Raw genomic sequence first — 18,452 nt, 5'->3', positions numbered from 1 at the left:
TGTCCAGTGCTATTCAGTGCAATGTTTTGGACCCTAACATGACACACACAATATCTGTTACATGAAACACAACAAGGGTGGCAACTAACTAATCATTTTACAAGACATCACAAGACAAGTTACTAAACAAATTAAACTAAAAAAGTTTCAAATAAAAAAGAAAAAAAAGAGCAAAACCACGCAATGCAACCAAATTCAATTATGCATTCACTAGACTAGTGTATGCTGGAAAGAGGCCAAATGGGACTGTAGGTCTATTTGAACTAATAGAAAAGCTGCCTTGAGATGCATTACTTGTTTATGAAAGTAGTACGTTGTGAGAACCCCAGACTAGAAAGTCAACCAAACAACAACACTAATATGCCAATATTTGGATATTTTATCAGCAGTGTTCACTTGATCAAAGAATTATATTTTACAGTGTATTCATAAGTAATCTTATTTGCAGAGGCAAAGCACAGTGTTGTTAACCCATTGCTAACAACTACTGTATGTGCCAGATTTATCAAGATGTAAACCCAAAATCGGAGACTTTTGAAGGACATGCCATTCTAGGAGGGGACAATGGATGGAATCCAGGACAGACTGTGCACACTTAAGGAAGACAATGGACTTTCGGGGTTAGGAATAAAAGAGTTTACATTCTTTTCAAACAGTCACAAAATCTTTTCAGACCACTGCATAACACTGCATTTTTAACTTAACATTGGGCCAACTCAGAAATAAAAAAAATTCAAATTTGGTATTTGGGGTGCCAAATTTACCAGGGGAAAATGTATTGCTTATGCCAGCAGAAAAAAGAAAAGAAAATGTTGAAGTGAAAGAAAAAGATTTTGGAAAAACAAATCAGTTTATTAGAAGGAAAATGCTACAGATAGGACAATTGTAATTGTTTAGCAAATCTAAAAATGAATATGAATATCTTTTTTTTTCATATTGTAAATCATAATATTGTGATGCCTATCAGAGATACATTTAACTTGATAAATGTAAAAAACTTTTTTTTAGTATTTTTTAATTTTTTTGTAATTTTGTCATTTTTATTTTAAATGTATTTAGATAAAAAATGCCTAGATTTTTTTTATAATGACCATGTACTGAAATTAATGAAAATTAAAAAGATTTTTTTTTTTTTATAAAATCTTATGGAATTTTAATATCATAAAAATCATTATATCGACGATCATGCATCTCTAATTTCAAATTTTGAACTTTTAGTTTTGAACTGGCAATTGTTTAGCAAATTAAAAAATGAATATCCATTTTTCATTCTGTACATTACAGTATTGTGATGCCTAAATTCACTTGATGAATTTAAAACAATTCATTTTAGTTTAGTCATTTATTTTAAATGTATTTAGATAAAAACATCTAGGATTTTATTGGCCATGTAATGAAAAATCGACTATCATGCATCTCTAATTTCAAATTTTCAAGATATAAAGTCATCTGTCACAAATAAGAGGCTGCATGTGTTTTTGTACCTCAGACATTGTATTTAATAAAAAAATGTATGCCTAAGGGATTGACGTAGGAGGAATTCAAACAGTGACAGTAGAGTGACAGATGTGTCATTTAGTTGTAGTGACAATAAATAAATCAGCAAATTGATAGGTCTGCAAGCAACAACACACTAACAAACTAATAGCAGGCCGTTAGTAGTGACAGGAACGTGACTGCAAGACCACAGTGTAGAGTGCAGGGTGATTATTTTAGGAGCTTTTCTCAACATCACTGATAAGTGTCCTATAAAGTCTGGATTGCAATGTTGTTGTTAATCTGTTTAGCTAGAAAGCAACCAACTGGGAAACAAGGTGTCTTGCCACTTAAAGCATTTGATTACTGAGGTCAGTGCTCTTGAAGCATGTGAGGAATACTGACAGACCGGAAAAGACACTGAAAATGGAAGTGAACACATCTAGTAAGTGTCCTCAGGACCCAGGAATGGATGTTGTCATAAACATTATTTTTTTTATGTTTTAATAAAAAAAAATAAAAAAAATGTAATGTACATTTATAACACTATTTGTGCTTTATTACCTTGACATTAAATTACAGAACACTTGTTAACGCTACTGAGATAAGTGTTACTAACACAACAGCTGAGGGAGTGACGGCAAATTTTACATTTTTCTTTCTTCTGACTGATCAGTCTCTCATTATGTTTTTTTTTTTTTTTTCTCTCTCTTTTGGAAAGTCATAGAAACACTATTGTTGATCAAATGGGAATGCAAAAAAAATATTTGTTGTTCCTGTTCACCACAGAGGTTTACCCAATTATAATGACTTCCACTTCTAAGAAGAGTAGGCCTGGCTAAAAATGATTGATTTCTTGATTTTAATCGATTCTTATTTTTATGAACCAACATTGATTCTTAAATCCCAAGAATTGGTATTTTAGTCTGTTTTCATTTGATGAATGAACAAAACTTTGTAGCACGCCTCTCATTCAATAAATTGCCTGCTTTGTGCTTTGTTAGTTTTGATATGAAACAAAGTCTCAGATTTCAAATTCTACCCATTTTATTATGAAATTCAAACAATAAATACTTCTGTGGCGCTCTTTAATGTGGTGTGGCAGATCGCTGTAGCATCTCAGTTCAAGCAAAGCAGCAGTGCAGAGCGCATGAGAACTGATCATCTCTTCTACTTTACTACTATTTACAACACGAAATAAACATGAATGAACATCATAAGGTATGTTGAAAGATACAGTACAACTTACAGAAATCCGTATCATGTCTCATGTAATTGCTCAATCAATGTTTCAACTGTGGAAAGACGTCAGTAAAACAGCTTGTAAACAACATGTCACATAATGCTACATTTACATCAGAAAAGCCATTAAATTACCATTAACTTGTCAATACCCAGCCCTAATCCTCAGTGCACTTAATTGTTACTTGTGTATTCATCGACATCTCTATACTAGCAGGAGGGGTCTATCAACGAAACCCAGCGAAAACTGAATCTTATCTAGGTGCACATCCTATCAGCTGAGCTTTAGGATTTAGTATTCTGATCTCTTTACCAAACTATTGTGGCGTTTCGGTTCTAGGCCAAATGAAGGGAAGCCTCTCAGGAATATTACAGAAGAGATTACAGTACACCAAAAAATAACCACAGTGCTCTAGGGAGATGTGCAAACAATTACAGGACTCCAAGCAAATCTCACTACGTTCAAAATCAGGATGATGATAAGGACTTTTAAATTGCTTGTTGAGCGAGTCCTGATGAGTGGAATAAGCCGATGTTATTCAAGAGGTCACGGCTTCCCAAGTTGACAGCCAATTCTCACAGCCTAACAATGTCTTAAATAGGGCTTCAAGAGCAGTTGTGCAAGAGTGCCATCCCATTCAGGGGTCTGCGCTGAAACAACTCAACATAAAGATAACTAATTCATGTCTCAAGCATCAAATCTCTCGCAATATTTTTATGTACAAAAAAGTAAAACCATTTTTTCTCTTTCTGGCTGTGGCAGTTCTGGCATCCATGGCAAAAACAAAGTTCCTTTGGAATGGACAAGTTATATCCTCAGACCATGAACGGAGAATGACTCACTCGCTAGACTTTGCACATCCTGCAGCTGTGCCCCTGCCATGTGAACCGTTGCAACTGGACTCAAAAGTAGACCATGATGTCCATAGTTACCACTCATACATATTTACCATTTAAAAGATTAGGGTCAGAAAGATGTTTTTGTGAAATTAATACTTTTAATTAGCAAGCAAGCTTTAAATTGATTTAAAGTGACAGTGAAGACATCTCTAATGTTAAAAATATTTTAATTTTCAAATAAATGCTGCTCTTTTGAGCTTTTTATCAAAGAAAATGTGGTTTCTTCTGACCACCAAATCAGCATAAGAAAGATTTCTGAGGCATTATGTAACACTGAAGACTGAAGGCTTCTGAAAATGCAGCTTTGTCATAATAATAAATGACATGCTAAAATAGAAAAATTATTTGAAATTGTAAAAATATTTCCCAATATTACGGTTTTATTGTATTTTTTAATCAAATAAATGCAGCCTTACTGAGCTTAAGAGACTTCTTTCAAAAACATTCAAAAAATCTTACTGACCCCAAACTTTTTAACAGTAGTGTACACACAAACACATGCTAGTTTTTAAAGGCAAACCCCCACCCCCCAAAACAAATTATTGCTTTAGTCCATGTGAAATAGAACCTTTAAAGTGCAAGTAAACGCCCTTAGTCTGTCTGAAAAACTAAATGGCAAAGTGAAAACCCAGTTCCAAATCTATACTCAATGGCAGAAGCATTTCCATTGTCACAGATGCTATCTGTATGATAAGAGGTAACAGTCATGACAGTTACGGAAGCTTCAGCTCTACCTCTTTATCTGTAAACCACAGACACAAAAGTTCTAACATGATATGTATTGATGTTATCTGTCTCTGCATATAAAATTCTGGGAATTCTGCTTAGGGAAACTCGGTGCAGCTAGATCAAAAGCAAAGGAGCAGAGCAGAGACAGATACAACTAGGCAATAGTATGAGATATATGGCATGTTACCTGGAAGACTTACATTACATTCAAGACTATTTATCAGTTCATGGCATAAATTTCTTGGGAAATGAACCCTTGACATTGGCTTTTCTAGCCACATCCTTCACTGCGAATGGAACCACAGGAATGCTTTACAAAAATATGTGAAACACTATTTGAACACCTTTGGCCACTATAAATGTCATGCAAATAGAGAAAGAAAAAAAAAAATTTACAAGAAAAATTTAAGATTAATTAAACCAAGTCACTTCTGCAAACACATGACAGACCTAGACCTGGCAAGGTAATGTTTAGAACAACTTAGTGTTATGTTAAGTTGTTTCCTCTCACAGTATAATAACAGTAGTCCATCATATAAGCATGTTAAACTAACATTTGACAACCAGAAAATGTCAAAATACTTGTGTCTGTTTTGAATATCCCTACATTTGAATGTCCACGCAACTACCGCTTTGACACTTCAAAAAGTTAATGGAGAGATTGTAAAACTATTCCATATGAATTGAGTGGTTTTGTCCAAATTTTCTGAAGAGGCATACACTGAACAGATTTAAATTTAGGTTTTTATACACATATAGTTGAGTAGCTGTCAATGGAGAGTACAAAAATCTCTCAGATTTCATTACAAAGATCTTAATTTGTGTACCGAAGATGAACAAAAGTGGTCTGGGTTTGGAACAAAATGAGGGTGAGTAAATTTTTGGATGAACAATCCCAAATACTTTTTGGGGCCACTGTATAGTATACATAATTTATGTGAATAATCTTGCAAATGCTTAGGCAATACACTGTACCTTTTAATAATAAATCACTTTTGAGTTGACTTGAAATGTCTGCTGTCCTGTTGTGTGCTCACTCTTACTTATCCTGAAAATAACAGAACTGTCTTTTTATAGACTTTCAAGAGGGTCTCCCAGTGCACAACATTATAATAGTGGGCTCCCCAGATGGCCCAATCCGGGCACAGGTCTGGTTTAAGACCACATTTATCCACACATTTGTCATCAATACTAAAAGCAGGAATAGCTCAGTTGGAGTCTTTGACGGTATTTACAATTACTCTTTCTCCTCTGTGAACTATTTGCGATTTTATTTTGTCAAGGCAATTACTGCAGTCTTTTGACAACATTTTAAAAAGGAAATTCAGGACAAAGGCACTAACACAGACAGACAAAATCATGCAACGAAAGCCAAACACCTGGTGAACCGGCAAGGTTATAAACCCTTTATGAATCTACTCTTGTTAATTATCTTCACAGCCTCTTTGTGTGTCGAGAATTTTATAACAGTCAGTATCTGACATGTTTAATACATCTGCTTTGAAGAAAAAAAAATACACCCTTGTAAATGTGGAAGCCTGCATCCACAATTGTCCTTAGTGATAAATGGCTCCCCTTCCTAAGTCATGCCTCCCCACACCACTATGAGCCCTCCTGTGTGGTCATGTGACCAAGTGGACAGCAGCACGGAATGGAAGGAATGCGATCGTATGACTGTTTGCCCAACCAGCTTCATGAGGAATAGACCCCGCTTCACACACTCGCTCACATGCACGCACCAACCCATATATTAACATGCAACTATACATAACACATTATCTCGAATGATTATTCATTAAACACAAAACAGAATTCAACATTGTACTTAACATAATATCCATAATATAAACTTAATGCAACATTTTGTCATTTATCTCACAGTCTGAGAATGATGACTGATGACACACCTACGTTTTTATTAATCAATAAAAATCATAATTTTGGACCCAACTTTTTCTTTTCCAGGATTCATTCAGAGAACTAATGTCAACCCATTGAAACTCTATAATTTACTGAACAGCAGTGATGATCTTCTCTGTTTCAGCAAATGTATAGAGAATACACAAAACCCGAAGGATCATGACCTCTTTTAAACACCAACGTTTACCGACTGGATAAACATTGTGAATCGCTGTAAATCACAGTACACATGGGCTTGAAGCTGTTTTGTTTGTGTGTGTGTGTGTGTGTGTGTGTGTGTGTGTGTGTGTGTGTGTGTGTGTGTGTGTACTTATGTAACAAAAACAGATACTGGCACAGTATGGACAGATATCAGACAAAATTGACTGTGGTCATTCTGGTCGGTGTGATAGTAGTCTTAGTTTAAAAAGCCCCTATGCATAAGCTACAGAAACTCAAGTGGGAGCTGGTGAGTTGCTGAAAAAACACTGGATGTTGATCACTGTGAGGGAAACATTTCTGGCTACGCTTAACAGCAAGCTGTCCAATAAAACTAAGGGAATTGGATCAAATGTGATTACGAACAGTATAGAAACCATTAATAAAACTTCAACTTTATTTTTAAAATATTCTCCTGGCTCTTGGCTAAGAGGCCTCTGGCAGGGCTTGAATGTTCTTGGCAGTTTGTATGTAAGCAAACAAGTCAATTATAAACTCATAGTGGTGGAAATGCAGTGATACATTGAAGTTGAAGTTATAGAGTGGACTTGAAATAAAAAAATAAAAAAAAATAAAAATCACTATGCTGGCTCTGTCACTTGCTAGTATGAGAGAACTTTTAAGGGATAGTCATCATATACCCTCATCTCGTGTCAAATCAGTAAAATGCTCTTTCTTCTGTGAAAAAAATAAAAATAAAAAATGTCTTGAGGAATGTTGGTAACCGAGCAGTTTTGGCGGCCATTAATTTCCATTTTATGGACAAAAGAAAGTAAGAATATTTTCTTTTGTGTTCAGCAGAAAAAAAAGTCATGGGTTTGGAACAACATGAGGGTAAGTAATTGCTGACAGAATTTAATTTATCTTTAAGTTACATTTTAAATTACATTTAAATTAAACGAATTTACAAGCAATCACTTTAATGATCATTTAAATGGGTAATACTAATTATTCCAGTTACTCATTAAACATGTCCATTCTCCCATCGACCCATCCAGTACCTCCCTTTGTCCTTCTTTTCATCTCCCTTTGACCCATCTGAGGTTCTCTCCCTGGTCAAGCCACATGCTGATAGATTTTGACAGCTGTTATCCAGGTCACAGTATCCCTGGAGTCCATGTGTACAAATGCTGAACTCAAATAGCCATTGCAACACAGAACACAGAGAACTAAGCACTATCAGCTTCATATGACCCATAGATCAACTTGGGGATTCTTATTGGACTTAATGCAGGTGGTCAAATATATATTACATTGATGTTCAATTTTTTATCTAACAACAACTGAATCACTTTCAGGTCTCACTACTTAAAACATTAAGAACATACAGAGATCATTGAAGAGATTTGTCAACCTTTCCTAGGGTTAACAACCTGTGGCAGACCTTTGTAAAGACTGACAGGAAGTAGGATAATGAATAACTTCCTTGTATGAACCACATTTCATTCACCTAAAAAGGATTCACCTCACCATGAGCAGCAAACCCGGCAAATGCAAAATACAAGGAGGCTTGAAACTACCACATACACCCAACCAAAAAAAACCCAAACTAAATAATATTAATCAACCTAAATCTTACCGTCAAAGTTAAGGTATAAAAGAACAAAGACATACACAGTAAATCTAGAAAACAAACACAAGCCAGCAGAAACATCTTAACTGAAACCTCAAGTCACCATGAAATCAAAGTTGTTCATGGAATGTTGCAGAATTTATAATAAATGATTTATATGTGCACATTATTTTTTTAAAACAATGTGCCGTAATCTTTAATTAACTTTTTCCCCGCTGGCATTTAAAAAAAAAGTTGCCAACCACAGCTGGCATTTTTGACAATTTTCACAAAATGTTCATGGCCTCCAGAATATTTTGTTGTATGAATATCTGAACATGCAATATATCAAAAGAAACAGCCTCTGCTTTAAAAAAAAAAAAAAAAAAAAAGCTGAGAAAAATGCTTCTTTGTCAAAGACTACGTCTGGATCGGATTCAGAAAGATAATCAAAACATACTAGATGGAGAAAATTGAGTAAATCAACACCCCCAAATCATCGCAGTCCTGTACCTCGTGCTGGGTCGATTTCATTCAGTAACATTAGGCAGTTTTAATTTATATGATCGCATTATATAACTATGCTATCGCTTGTTTCTGCTTCTTCTTCACATGTCTTTTGATCAGGAGGTTCAGTACTCTTTCAGAAGATGTGTCATAGCGCCCTCTACCATATAACAGTGAACACATTGAAAGCAGGAAATTTCAGTCAATGGCGGGGAAGCGTTGTCTCATAAATGACGAAAAAGTTTCATCAATGTCAGGGAAAGAGTTAAAAATTCCGGCGCGAGAACAGAGCAATAAGGTTTTCCAACAGCAAGACCAGTTTCAACTTTCCCTACAGAAAACTGGCAATTAGCAAATGACAATGATCCAATCAATTCCCAGCGGACAACATCAAGTCCCATGCTGACTTTAAAGGGCATTCGCACTAACCCCAAGCTGCATCTACAAAGAATTAGAAAGTCATCTTTTTTCAATGACAGTTCACATACTCAACATTATGAAATACCATTGATTTTTCCCCCTAATTTATCAGTTGATATTGAATTTTCATCAGCTGATAATTGAAGTATATCTGCATGTTTTAAGATTTAGATAATCAATTTAAAAGGATAATGATGGCAAAGATTTAAGAGCTCTTGACACACACTTTCAGCACATATTGAAGAGAGTTGCTGTGCTTATAATATTCACCATTTATCAATTATCTGCCACAACATCAAAACAATCAGGAAAGCCAGAATTTCACGATCACTGCATCCCTGCAAGTTAACCAGCAAGACATTTTCTTTTTGAACAATAACTTCAACTTAAGGATCACAGACCAAGCAGTGAAAGTAAGTATAAATGCATCTATATACTGTTCCCTACTATAACTACTCTGACTTCATGCAGAAGCATCTGCTTCAGTCTACAGTTTGTGCAATTATTGAAAATCCCTTCATCTCTCTCAGGGGCATTAAACAATATTAAGGCTTGATAAAGAAGAGGGAAAATTAGGTCATGAAGGGATGCTTTAATGGTGGTAATGGCAGAAGTGCTGCAGCAGTACTAGAGAAAGATTACACAGCAGATCAAGTGATGAAGCTGAAAATAATGCGATGGAGCACAAAAGAGTAACTCTTTCCTTTCTGCAGGACAGGCTATGTTGCACTGATGTTGTGATCAAAACATGGTGAGCCCCCCAGGACAGAGCACACACTGCAGCACTGAGTCACGGGTTTTGGAGCAGCATGCCTGTGAGACCATGTGACAAACCCTGTAAAACATGCCCTCTGGCCTCTACGCTGCTTCTGTCTTAAAAAAAAAAAAACAGACAGCTGTACATGGATTTTTAGGAGAACACTGGAATGTTAGACAACACAATATAAGAAAGCAAAACATAAACTGGATTTTTAAAGTGGAAATGTACAGCCTCCTAAGCGCATCAGTGCACCACTCATCATCTAGTCACCAAGAGTTCACAGATATTTTTATAAAGAGAAAGAAGAGAGGAATAGATCACCTCAAATTACCTTCAAGATTCTCCAGCATCACTTAACACAACAACACACATACATATAACAACATTCCTCTTCCTCTTTGTAAACCCGGCACACAGCCTCAGGGAAAGCCAGCCTGAAATTGTGGGCACAAATCTTAGTGGACAGGAGGGAATAGTTGCAGTGAACAAATAGGGTGTTATGTTCATGACTTTCGAAGATCAACCTGAACCCTCAGACAAGGAGGTCTACTTACAACCACCCCTTCTACCTTCTCAAAGTAATGTTTTTGCTTACAGCATCTCTTGCGGTGACACCTGTCAAAATACTGTGCTCCGCTGCAGAGTTGTAGACAGACGTCAGTCACCGAGCAGCAAACAAACAAACAGCAGCCACCTTTTACAGTTCATCCTGAACCAAAACAACAAGCTTATGCTGTGTTCACAATAATGAAGTGATGGCAACCCATGACGTTCTACTCGCTGTTCACGTCCTCGGACTCGGAATTGTGCATTTCTATGGTAACACTATCAACAACGAAATAATCTGCAGCAGTCACAAGCTCCTTGCCAATTCAGAGACTGCATCCACATTCAATGCCACATTCAAAGGCCGACTGCGTCACAGTGCCGCAACGAAGGCTGTCCCAATTTATAGGCTCCTTCAAATGTAGCCTCGAAATGCATCCTTCGTTTCCAGGGCAATGGAGGATACAACCGATGGATCCTTAAAGGAGTTCCCTACCCTTCCCCAGAGTTCATTGCATGCAGGTGACAACAGGATTTTTTTTACACTTTTAAATGTAAGTATTGGGTTTCAACTTACTGGAATATCTAATGATACAAATGTAAAAGTAAAAAACTTTCAAGCAGTTCAAATGTTGACATCTTACTGAGATGCGATTTTATACAGTTCATACTTATATGTACAGAAATGGACCACGGTGAACATATTTAGACAGGTTGAGAATCCTGGTTTTTTTTTTTCAGACAGTTGAATATTTTTCATAAAAGTCCAGTACAAACGCTGCTCCCGCTCGTAAACTGCAGCTGTCACGGTTGCTAGGCAACAAGCACAATCCCCCGTATACCGTCCCACTTAACAATGCTCGGTCTGATCTTCACTTCCTTCGAAGTCCGCATCCTGTGAACACGGCTACAGACATCCCCCCTCTCCCGGTAGTTCTGGGAGTCTTCCGCATATTGATAGCGATGGTATCAAGGTCCCGCCAGTACTCAATCGCAAGCACAGCTGTCAATCATGATGTTACACCCTGTTTATATAGCATCAAATAACTAACTAAAACCAAAATCATTGGAAAAACAAACACTTGAACTTACGTCTACGTGATAAGAACTACCAAAAATGACAGAAACCATCTTCAGAAAAAAATTATTCGAAGAGTAATAGGATGTCGAGGGAGGGGATTAAGACCTATAGGCCTACTGCAACCAGCCACCAGGGGGCGATCAAAATGCTTTGGCTTCACTTTAAAGGACTTGTGCGGCACACTTGCTTTCAACATATACATATTACTGAATGAACGAACCACAGGGCTTATGCAAATTAATATAATATACTATAATATTATCTTTTTATTAAATCTACCTCTTGAAAATGAGTTTTTGCCAAAGACTATAAACAAAGATAGTACACTTCTATTACTTATGAATGGGAGAAACTGCAACAAGCAATATGGCAGAATCCTACCTTCTGAATAAAAGAAGGCGGGACTTAAAAACTATTGCTAGCCTCTCTGAAATTGCCTATCCTACCTTTAAGATGTTTTAAAAAATCTGTCAAAACAATGCTGAAAGAAAATCACAAGTTGTATTTAGAATTTTCTAATAACAAAAAAAAAAAAAACTAACTAAATAAAATAAGTAGGCTACTTAAACGAAAACAGAGCAACCCTAACAGCACAACGGTCTAGCGCAAACATTTTTAATGCAATTGATCACAAGTAGGTCCTGCCCCGCTGTAAATAATATAGGCACTAAAATCGTTAACAGAGCTCAAAGATGACATATTGTTTTGACCGCTGTGTTTGCCGTTTATACTTCCCAATGGACATCGGTGAGACAAGGGCATCGCTGGATGCCAAGAGGTGCCCATGTGTTTCAGTGCTCTTCTTTGTTATGTAAATAAGGTGTATAGTCTTTGGATAAGTCGCCCTGACCACTCCCCACCCCTTTTTCTTCCAGCGCCTGTGACTGAATTCAAGTCGCTGAATCCTGCCTGAAGCTCCTGCACTGAACAGCGCCAGCACTCACCCCTCTCAAGCCATAACAACACCGTCTTTGATCTCTCTAATTTCATTACATGCCATTTAGTGCGATAAATATATGCCATAAAATAGCACAAAAGTAGGCCTATGGTATTCTACACAAAAAGCATCAAAGCCATATTTAAACTCATAAGTCAATTATTTGATTTAAATGTCTAAGCTAGAATTATCAATACCACAACAAGCTCGTGACAGTAATTTTCCGCTCACCCAAATCTCTACTTTAAAAAGGGTGCGAATTACACAATGCCTTTCAGGGGGGTAAATTTTGGGGGGTGGGGGTATTTCAGTCCAGTCCCTCTAGTGGGCGACAAAGGTAATATAACAAGCTACAAAATATCTTTTTATTTTCATGTGTTGCTGTCTTGGCAATTTAGGGAATGTGGGAAAATGTTGCAGAATAAGTATTTTATTGGTTTAAGTTTAAAGACACTTAAAAGACACTATGAAACATAAGCAGACTGCCGTCTCTTCTACCTGACTTGTCCAACTCATGTCATCTTGTTCTGTGTGAAAGGCACTTTGGTCGTTTAAAAATAACAAAATAAACTTTTCTGTTGTTAAAGCTGTAGTCGTTTGAACTTTTACATGTAGGCTACATTTATTTACGCAAGATTACAATTAATATGTCTATAGGTATATAGGCTATATCACAATTTAGTAGAACAATTTGAGGAATTATGACAATTTAACTTATGCAGTTTCTACGTGTTTTTTTTGTGTGTGTGTGTGTGTGTGTGTGTGTGTGTGTGTGTGTGTGTGTGTGTGTGTGTGTGTGTGTGTGTGTGTGTGTGTGTGTGTGTGTGTGTGTGTGTGTTTTTTTTTTCAGTGTCAAGACAAACAACAAATGGCCATTTTAACAAATTAGTTTCAGATATTCAACTCAAGGACACTCAGGACACTAATACCTTATTAGTTAATAATTGAATATATTAACATGAGTTAATGGGGATGCAACTTTTAAGTAATTACGTGGACTGATAATATGGACTTTTTAAGACACCCCCTCGTCCATCGATCGGGGGGCTTCTAAATAAGTCCAAATAAGGCATTCAGTCAAACCCCCTTTAAAGTCCAACATTTCTTTGACCAGACTTACTTTGCTATAATGATGAGTGATGATGACTATGAACCTGTACATTCCAAAACTAGAGCCCCCTACTACACTATCCGCCCCTCTGAGCGAATTGGCTTGCTGTATTTCTCTTCATCTAGGATTTGTTTTATTGTTAATGTTTCAGTATGCTAAACTATTACGTTAAATCAACCAACCGTTACTTTATATTGAGTGCGTTTACAAAAGTGAAGTTTGGATGTGACAAAAAAGTTGAATCCACAAATAAATATTGTACTTCAGTGTAAATAGGCTGCCTGTTTGCATAAAAAAGGAAAACGTGAAAAAGTAAAAGCTCCACAACGCTGCAACAAGCAAGGTGCACAATTTCTCTCTCCAGCCCATCTATACTCACACACTCTGACAGATACAAAGAAATACATTTAAATATGTAGGCTAAAAGACACACACACATACAACTCAAAAGACACAGCATGGGAAAACACCGGGGATTAGATTAGCTTGTATTACCTTGCACGGATATTCCACAGTAACCCAGAGAAAGTAGACAGAAGAGCCAGATATTCTCCACCGCCATGTACAGCGTTTGATTTCCAGCAGCGGGGTAAAGCAGTGTGCTTTATATGACCGCTACAAGCTACATGCATATAATGGAATTCGGGAAATAATCTCTTCAGGTTTAATTCGTTTCGCGTAATTTCACGTATTTCCCTGTCGCGCGCTCCCCCTAACCTATAACATAACGTGGTCTTGTTAGTCGGGGAAGAGTCGTCGTGTCCCTCATCGCCATGTTGTGTCCAAATGTTAAGTGTGTGTGAGAGTGTGTTAGCTCTCTTTACACACACACACCAGTGAGTCCCGCTTTAGGTGTCCGCTGGAGCTGCATGAAACGCTGCCAGTATCCTCACACACCCCCTTTCCGTGTACAGACAAGGCTGCACGATAGTTTCACCAAACGCGCTGCGCCAAACACACGACACAACAATGTAAAATGAACATACATTGATTTATTTAGAGCTTCGCATTTCGCTAGTTGCAATGAGAAAAGACACCCTTATAGGCTATCTTATATGATGTGCTGATATGTTGCTAGCTTTCCCCAATGTATAATAGACTAAAGTCAGATGTGTTCTATATTTACAATATTGTGAATTCAGTGTTACAAAGACAATTCCATGTGCCACTACAATCCACAACATAATTATATGTCAATAAGATTCACTTGTTTATTGATATGCAAGTCATAGGTTCACTATAGTCTGCAACACACACACACACACAGCTGGGGTTGCAGGACCCTCTGCCATGACCTTCAAATGGGCTGAGAGAGAATTCTTCTCTCCTGGTGTCTGAGGGGGCGAGAGATCACATGTGCATCCGTGTCATGTGCTCCTACAGGCTGAGGATCCCACTCAGCCTGGCCACTGAGTCAGCCATGTGCACGGGACCCTATAGCCTACTGTCCCTGAACACAAATCTATCTTAAGTAGTACTTACCCTATGGCATGTGTCAAAATGATTGATGACTTCCGGTCCCGCCCCCAGATAAGACATCTGGTCACCGCCCTTCCGGTTGACCGTTGACCTGTCCCGCCCTTTCTGCCGTGTATAGATATGGATATGGATTGTCGTATTGACCGTTTGATCATGTGTTTTGACAGTTTTATCTACCGGTGTCTATCCGGCATATGTTGTTGTTATGGTTTGCCCTATTGTCCTAGCTAGTCGTAGATCATGTGGTTTGACAGAAAGTTTTTGACCCTATTTGACCCTTTTTATCCGTAGATCATGTGGTTTTGACAGAAAGTTTGAAGACTGTTTCACACAACCATTATCTCTTGTGCACACAAGCTGGGTGTATTTTCTGTGTTTGTGATAGACATCTGTTTTTGACAGAAAGTTTGAATTTGTTGTCCGGTTCAGTTATGTGTCAGCATCTGATATGACCCCCTCCACATTCCTGAGGTAACAGCAAAAGTGAGAAAAAAGAGAGTTGTCCCTAATCATGTTTTATATTTCACACAAATGATATACAATAATATCTTAGCAAAAATCTACTGAAACCATTTAATTCAGTTTTAGAGAAACAAAAGAATATAAAATAAAAAGCTACTAAAACCAATTATTTTAGTTTTAGATAAAAAATACATTAACATTCTGCTCTTTAAAAGTGTATAATCTAAAACAATTTAAGGTTGAAAAAACATTTAGTTATTTCACATTCCTATGTAAAACATTCTATCCTTTATATTATATCCTTTATATCCTTTATATAATATAGAGGATACAAAACAATTAAAGTTGAAAAAACTGAAAAAACAACATACAGCTTATGAAAAATCATTGTGGCGTCTATCACACAAAAGAATAAAATGAATAAGGATTTTACTAAATACTAAAGCCTATCACAAAAAAAAGAGTTGAAAACATACTGTTCTTTAAAAAGTATAAATGAAAAGATTATAAAATAATTTAACCAAGGTTGAAAAACATACCGTTCTTTTAAAGTATAAATGAAAAGATTATAAAATAATATAACATAAATGTCAGTGTTTTTCTCTCTCTCCTCCTAGGTTTATTCAGTGATCAGAATGAGACAATAGGGCTAAATTTATTTCAAAGTTTAAATGATATCTTTATAAAATGTTGTTTTTATTTTATTTTATTTTTTTTAATTAAATTTAATACATTTATTAAAAGTCGTAATAATGTTTTTAAATTCAATACATTATTAAAAGTTGTAAAACAAACAACTTTTGTGTGTGTGTGTGTGTGTGTGTGTGTGTGTGTGTGTGTGTGTGTGTGTGTGTGTGTGTGTGTGTGTGTGTGTGTGTGTGTGTGTATGTGTGTGTGTGTGTGTGTGTGTGTGTATGTGTGTGTGTGTGTGTGTGTGTGTGTGTGTGTGTGTGTGTGTGTGTGTGTGTGTGCGTACGTGTGTCTGTGACAGGTTCCGGTAAATTAGCGTGCTGTCATCTTTCTGAATTTATTTCAAAACATAATCGTAAAAGTTTAAATATGATCTTTTAAAATTAAAAGACTGTTTAAATAAAATCTTTAAAGTTTGAATACATTCATATCTTCTATTTATCTTTTAGAAGATTACTGTAATGATTTTGTTTAATGGTGACCTAAAGTATAATTGTTATTAAACAATGTCTGTCTGTTCAAAAACTTTAGATTGTAGAAAAACTGTACTTTTTAGTCGTTTTAAATCTCATTTATGTGAAAAGATTCAATCAGCATTTTTTTGTCCATGCGGAGTTTCAATTTTTATGGTGGGGGCTTTCCATAGCTATAATGAATTTTGTACCGTACACCTAAACACAGAAAACTACATTTGTACATTTTCAAAATGAAATAAATAAACAAATCATTTAATATAATTTTGTGCACACACATGGTTCTAAAAAATGAACTAATCTCTATTTTAAATTAAATTATTATTAATAACATTACTAAAATGTAAACAAAGTTTTAGCTAAATAAATATATAAACAAAAACACCTTACAGCCCCAGATCCTTCAGAGATAAACCACAGTGTGAACTGAAGCTTCAGGAAACAGGGTATCAGACCAGATGAGTCTCGGGGGACAATGTCACAGTAAATCTAGTCTGCTAACGCCTTTCCAGAGTACATCCAGAGTTTATACTAAATTCATTTAAAAGCATAACCTTAAAAGTTTAAATCAAATCTTTAAAGTTTTATTAAAATCATATCTTATATTTATCTTCTAAGAAGACTTATGTATTATTTTTAATAAACAACGTCTGGTTAAAAACATTAGATTGTTGAAAAACTGTGCTTGGGCATCTTAGATCTTTTGTCCATACAACATGTTGTCAAAGTTTTGTTGTTGTGTTGTTTTTAAGAAATCCGAGGACTCCACATTGCTCTTATTTAGACTAAGTTGTATCATTTGCAAAATCACTGACACGGCATAAGTAAAGTTGGTCTTGAGCGAATATTTAATTTTACTCGTCTTAATTCAAAGTATAAGATCATATCATTTTTACTTGCATCTCCCGAACTATCCTTAATCAGTGTGGAAACACACAGGGTGAAACCCTTTTCTGAGAATATCGGTTATCTACTCAAAATATATGTAGAAGTGTAAATCTGGTGTTTAAAATCTGTCTGGTGGCCGCATGAATAGACTTTGGGGAGAGCTGATGATACTATCTATAGCAGGAAGCATGCCCTTTGACCTCCTCGATTGTGGAGGCTTTTTTTTTTTTTTTTTTTTTGTTAAAGACCCAACTACAAGTTAGTTCTCCCAAAAGAATTTCTCCCATCTAGTGGTTCTCCCATCTACTCGCTTTTTCAAATGCGTGTTGCAACTGCGGTAGCCGTAATGTGTCAAGAAGCTATGACAACATGGCTTCCAATAGCACATCATTGAGTTTAACGATACATGTTCTACTGTTATGGCAGCTATATAATGATTTACACAACCAAGCAATGAAAAAAGCTTGTAATTTAGACCATACCTTTGACTTGCCTGTCGAGAAGAAATCAGGCAACTTCCCTTTCAAAGTCTTTCTCCTTCATTAGCTCTTTCCACATGGGAAAAAGCTATCCCGATATTTATTTACATACCGATAAATTAAGTTTTAGCTTTTAGGCGATGAGGATTCCTTCTCCTGCATAACTATGATCCAGCATTATAATGTACTGTGCAGCCTTTTCAAATTTGTCTGGGGCAGTATCAACGTCTCTCATATGGTCTAGCGGTTAGGATTCCTGGTTTTCATCCAGGTGGCCCGGGTTTCGACTCCCGGTATGGGAAGACAATTTTTTTTTACATTGTCAACAAAATTCAAGTTCATCAATAATCATTTTTAGTTATCCATAGTCTTGGAGGCCTACACGAACTGCAGAAACAAGCACAAGATATGTAAAAACTCATAAATGCTGTTTCAGTACTGAATCATTTTCACAAATACAATTATATAAAATTCAGAAAATTTCACTATGGAATATTTACTTTATCATAATTTCAATTTAGTACATCATCATTTTATGAATACAGACAATGATTTTAGCTAATAAAATACCATTATTTTCAACGAGCGAATCTACACATGAG

General features: G+C 36.2%; 1 protein-coding gene across 1 annotated transcript in view; it reads right to left on the bottom strand.

Annotated features, from left to right (window-relative positions):
- The window catches only part of igdcc4 (immunoglobulin superfamily, DCC subclass, member 4), a 79,463-nt gene extending 65,195 nt beyond the window's left edge, over positions 1-14,268 (bottom strand). Inside the window, exon 1 of the mRNA XM_081358898.1 lies at positions 13,875-14,268. Coding sequence (XP_081215024.1) covers positions 13,875-13,941 — 67 coding nt within the window. The 5' untranslated portion in view covers positions 13,942-14,268. The remainder of the gene's footprint in view (positions 1-13,874) is intronic.
- Positions 14,269-18,452: the final 4,184 nt, after the last annotated feature.

This window comes from Scardinius erythrophthalmus (genome assembly GCF_964197995.2).
Source record: "Scardinius erythrophthalmus genome assembly, chromosome: 2".
NCBI lineage: Eukaryota > Metazoa > Chordata > Actinopteri > Cypriniformes > Leuciscidae > Scardinius > Scardinius erythrophthalmus.
Note: the sequence above shows the minus strand (reverse complement) of the source record. Positions and strands in the feature narration are given on the sequence as shown.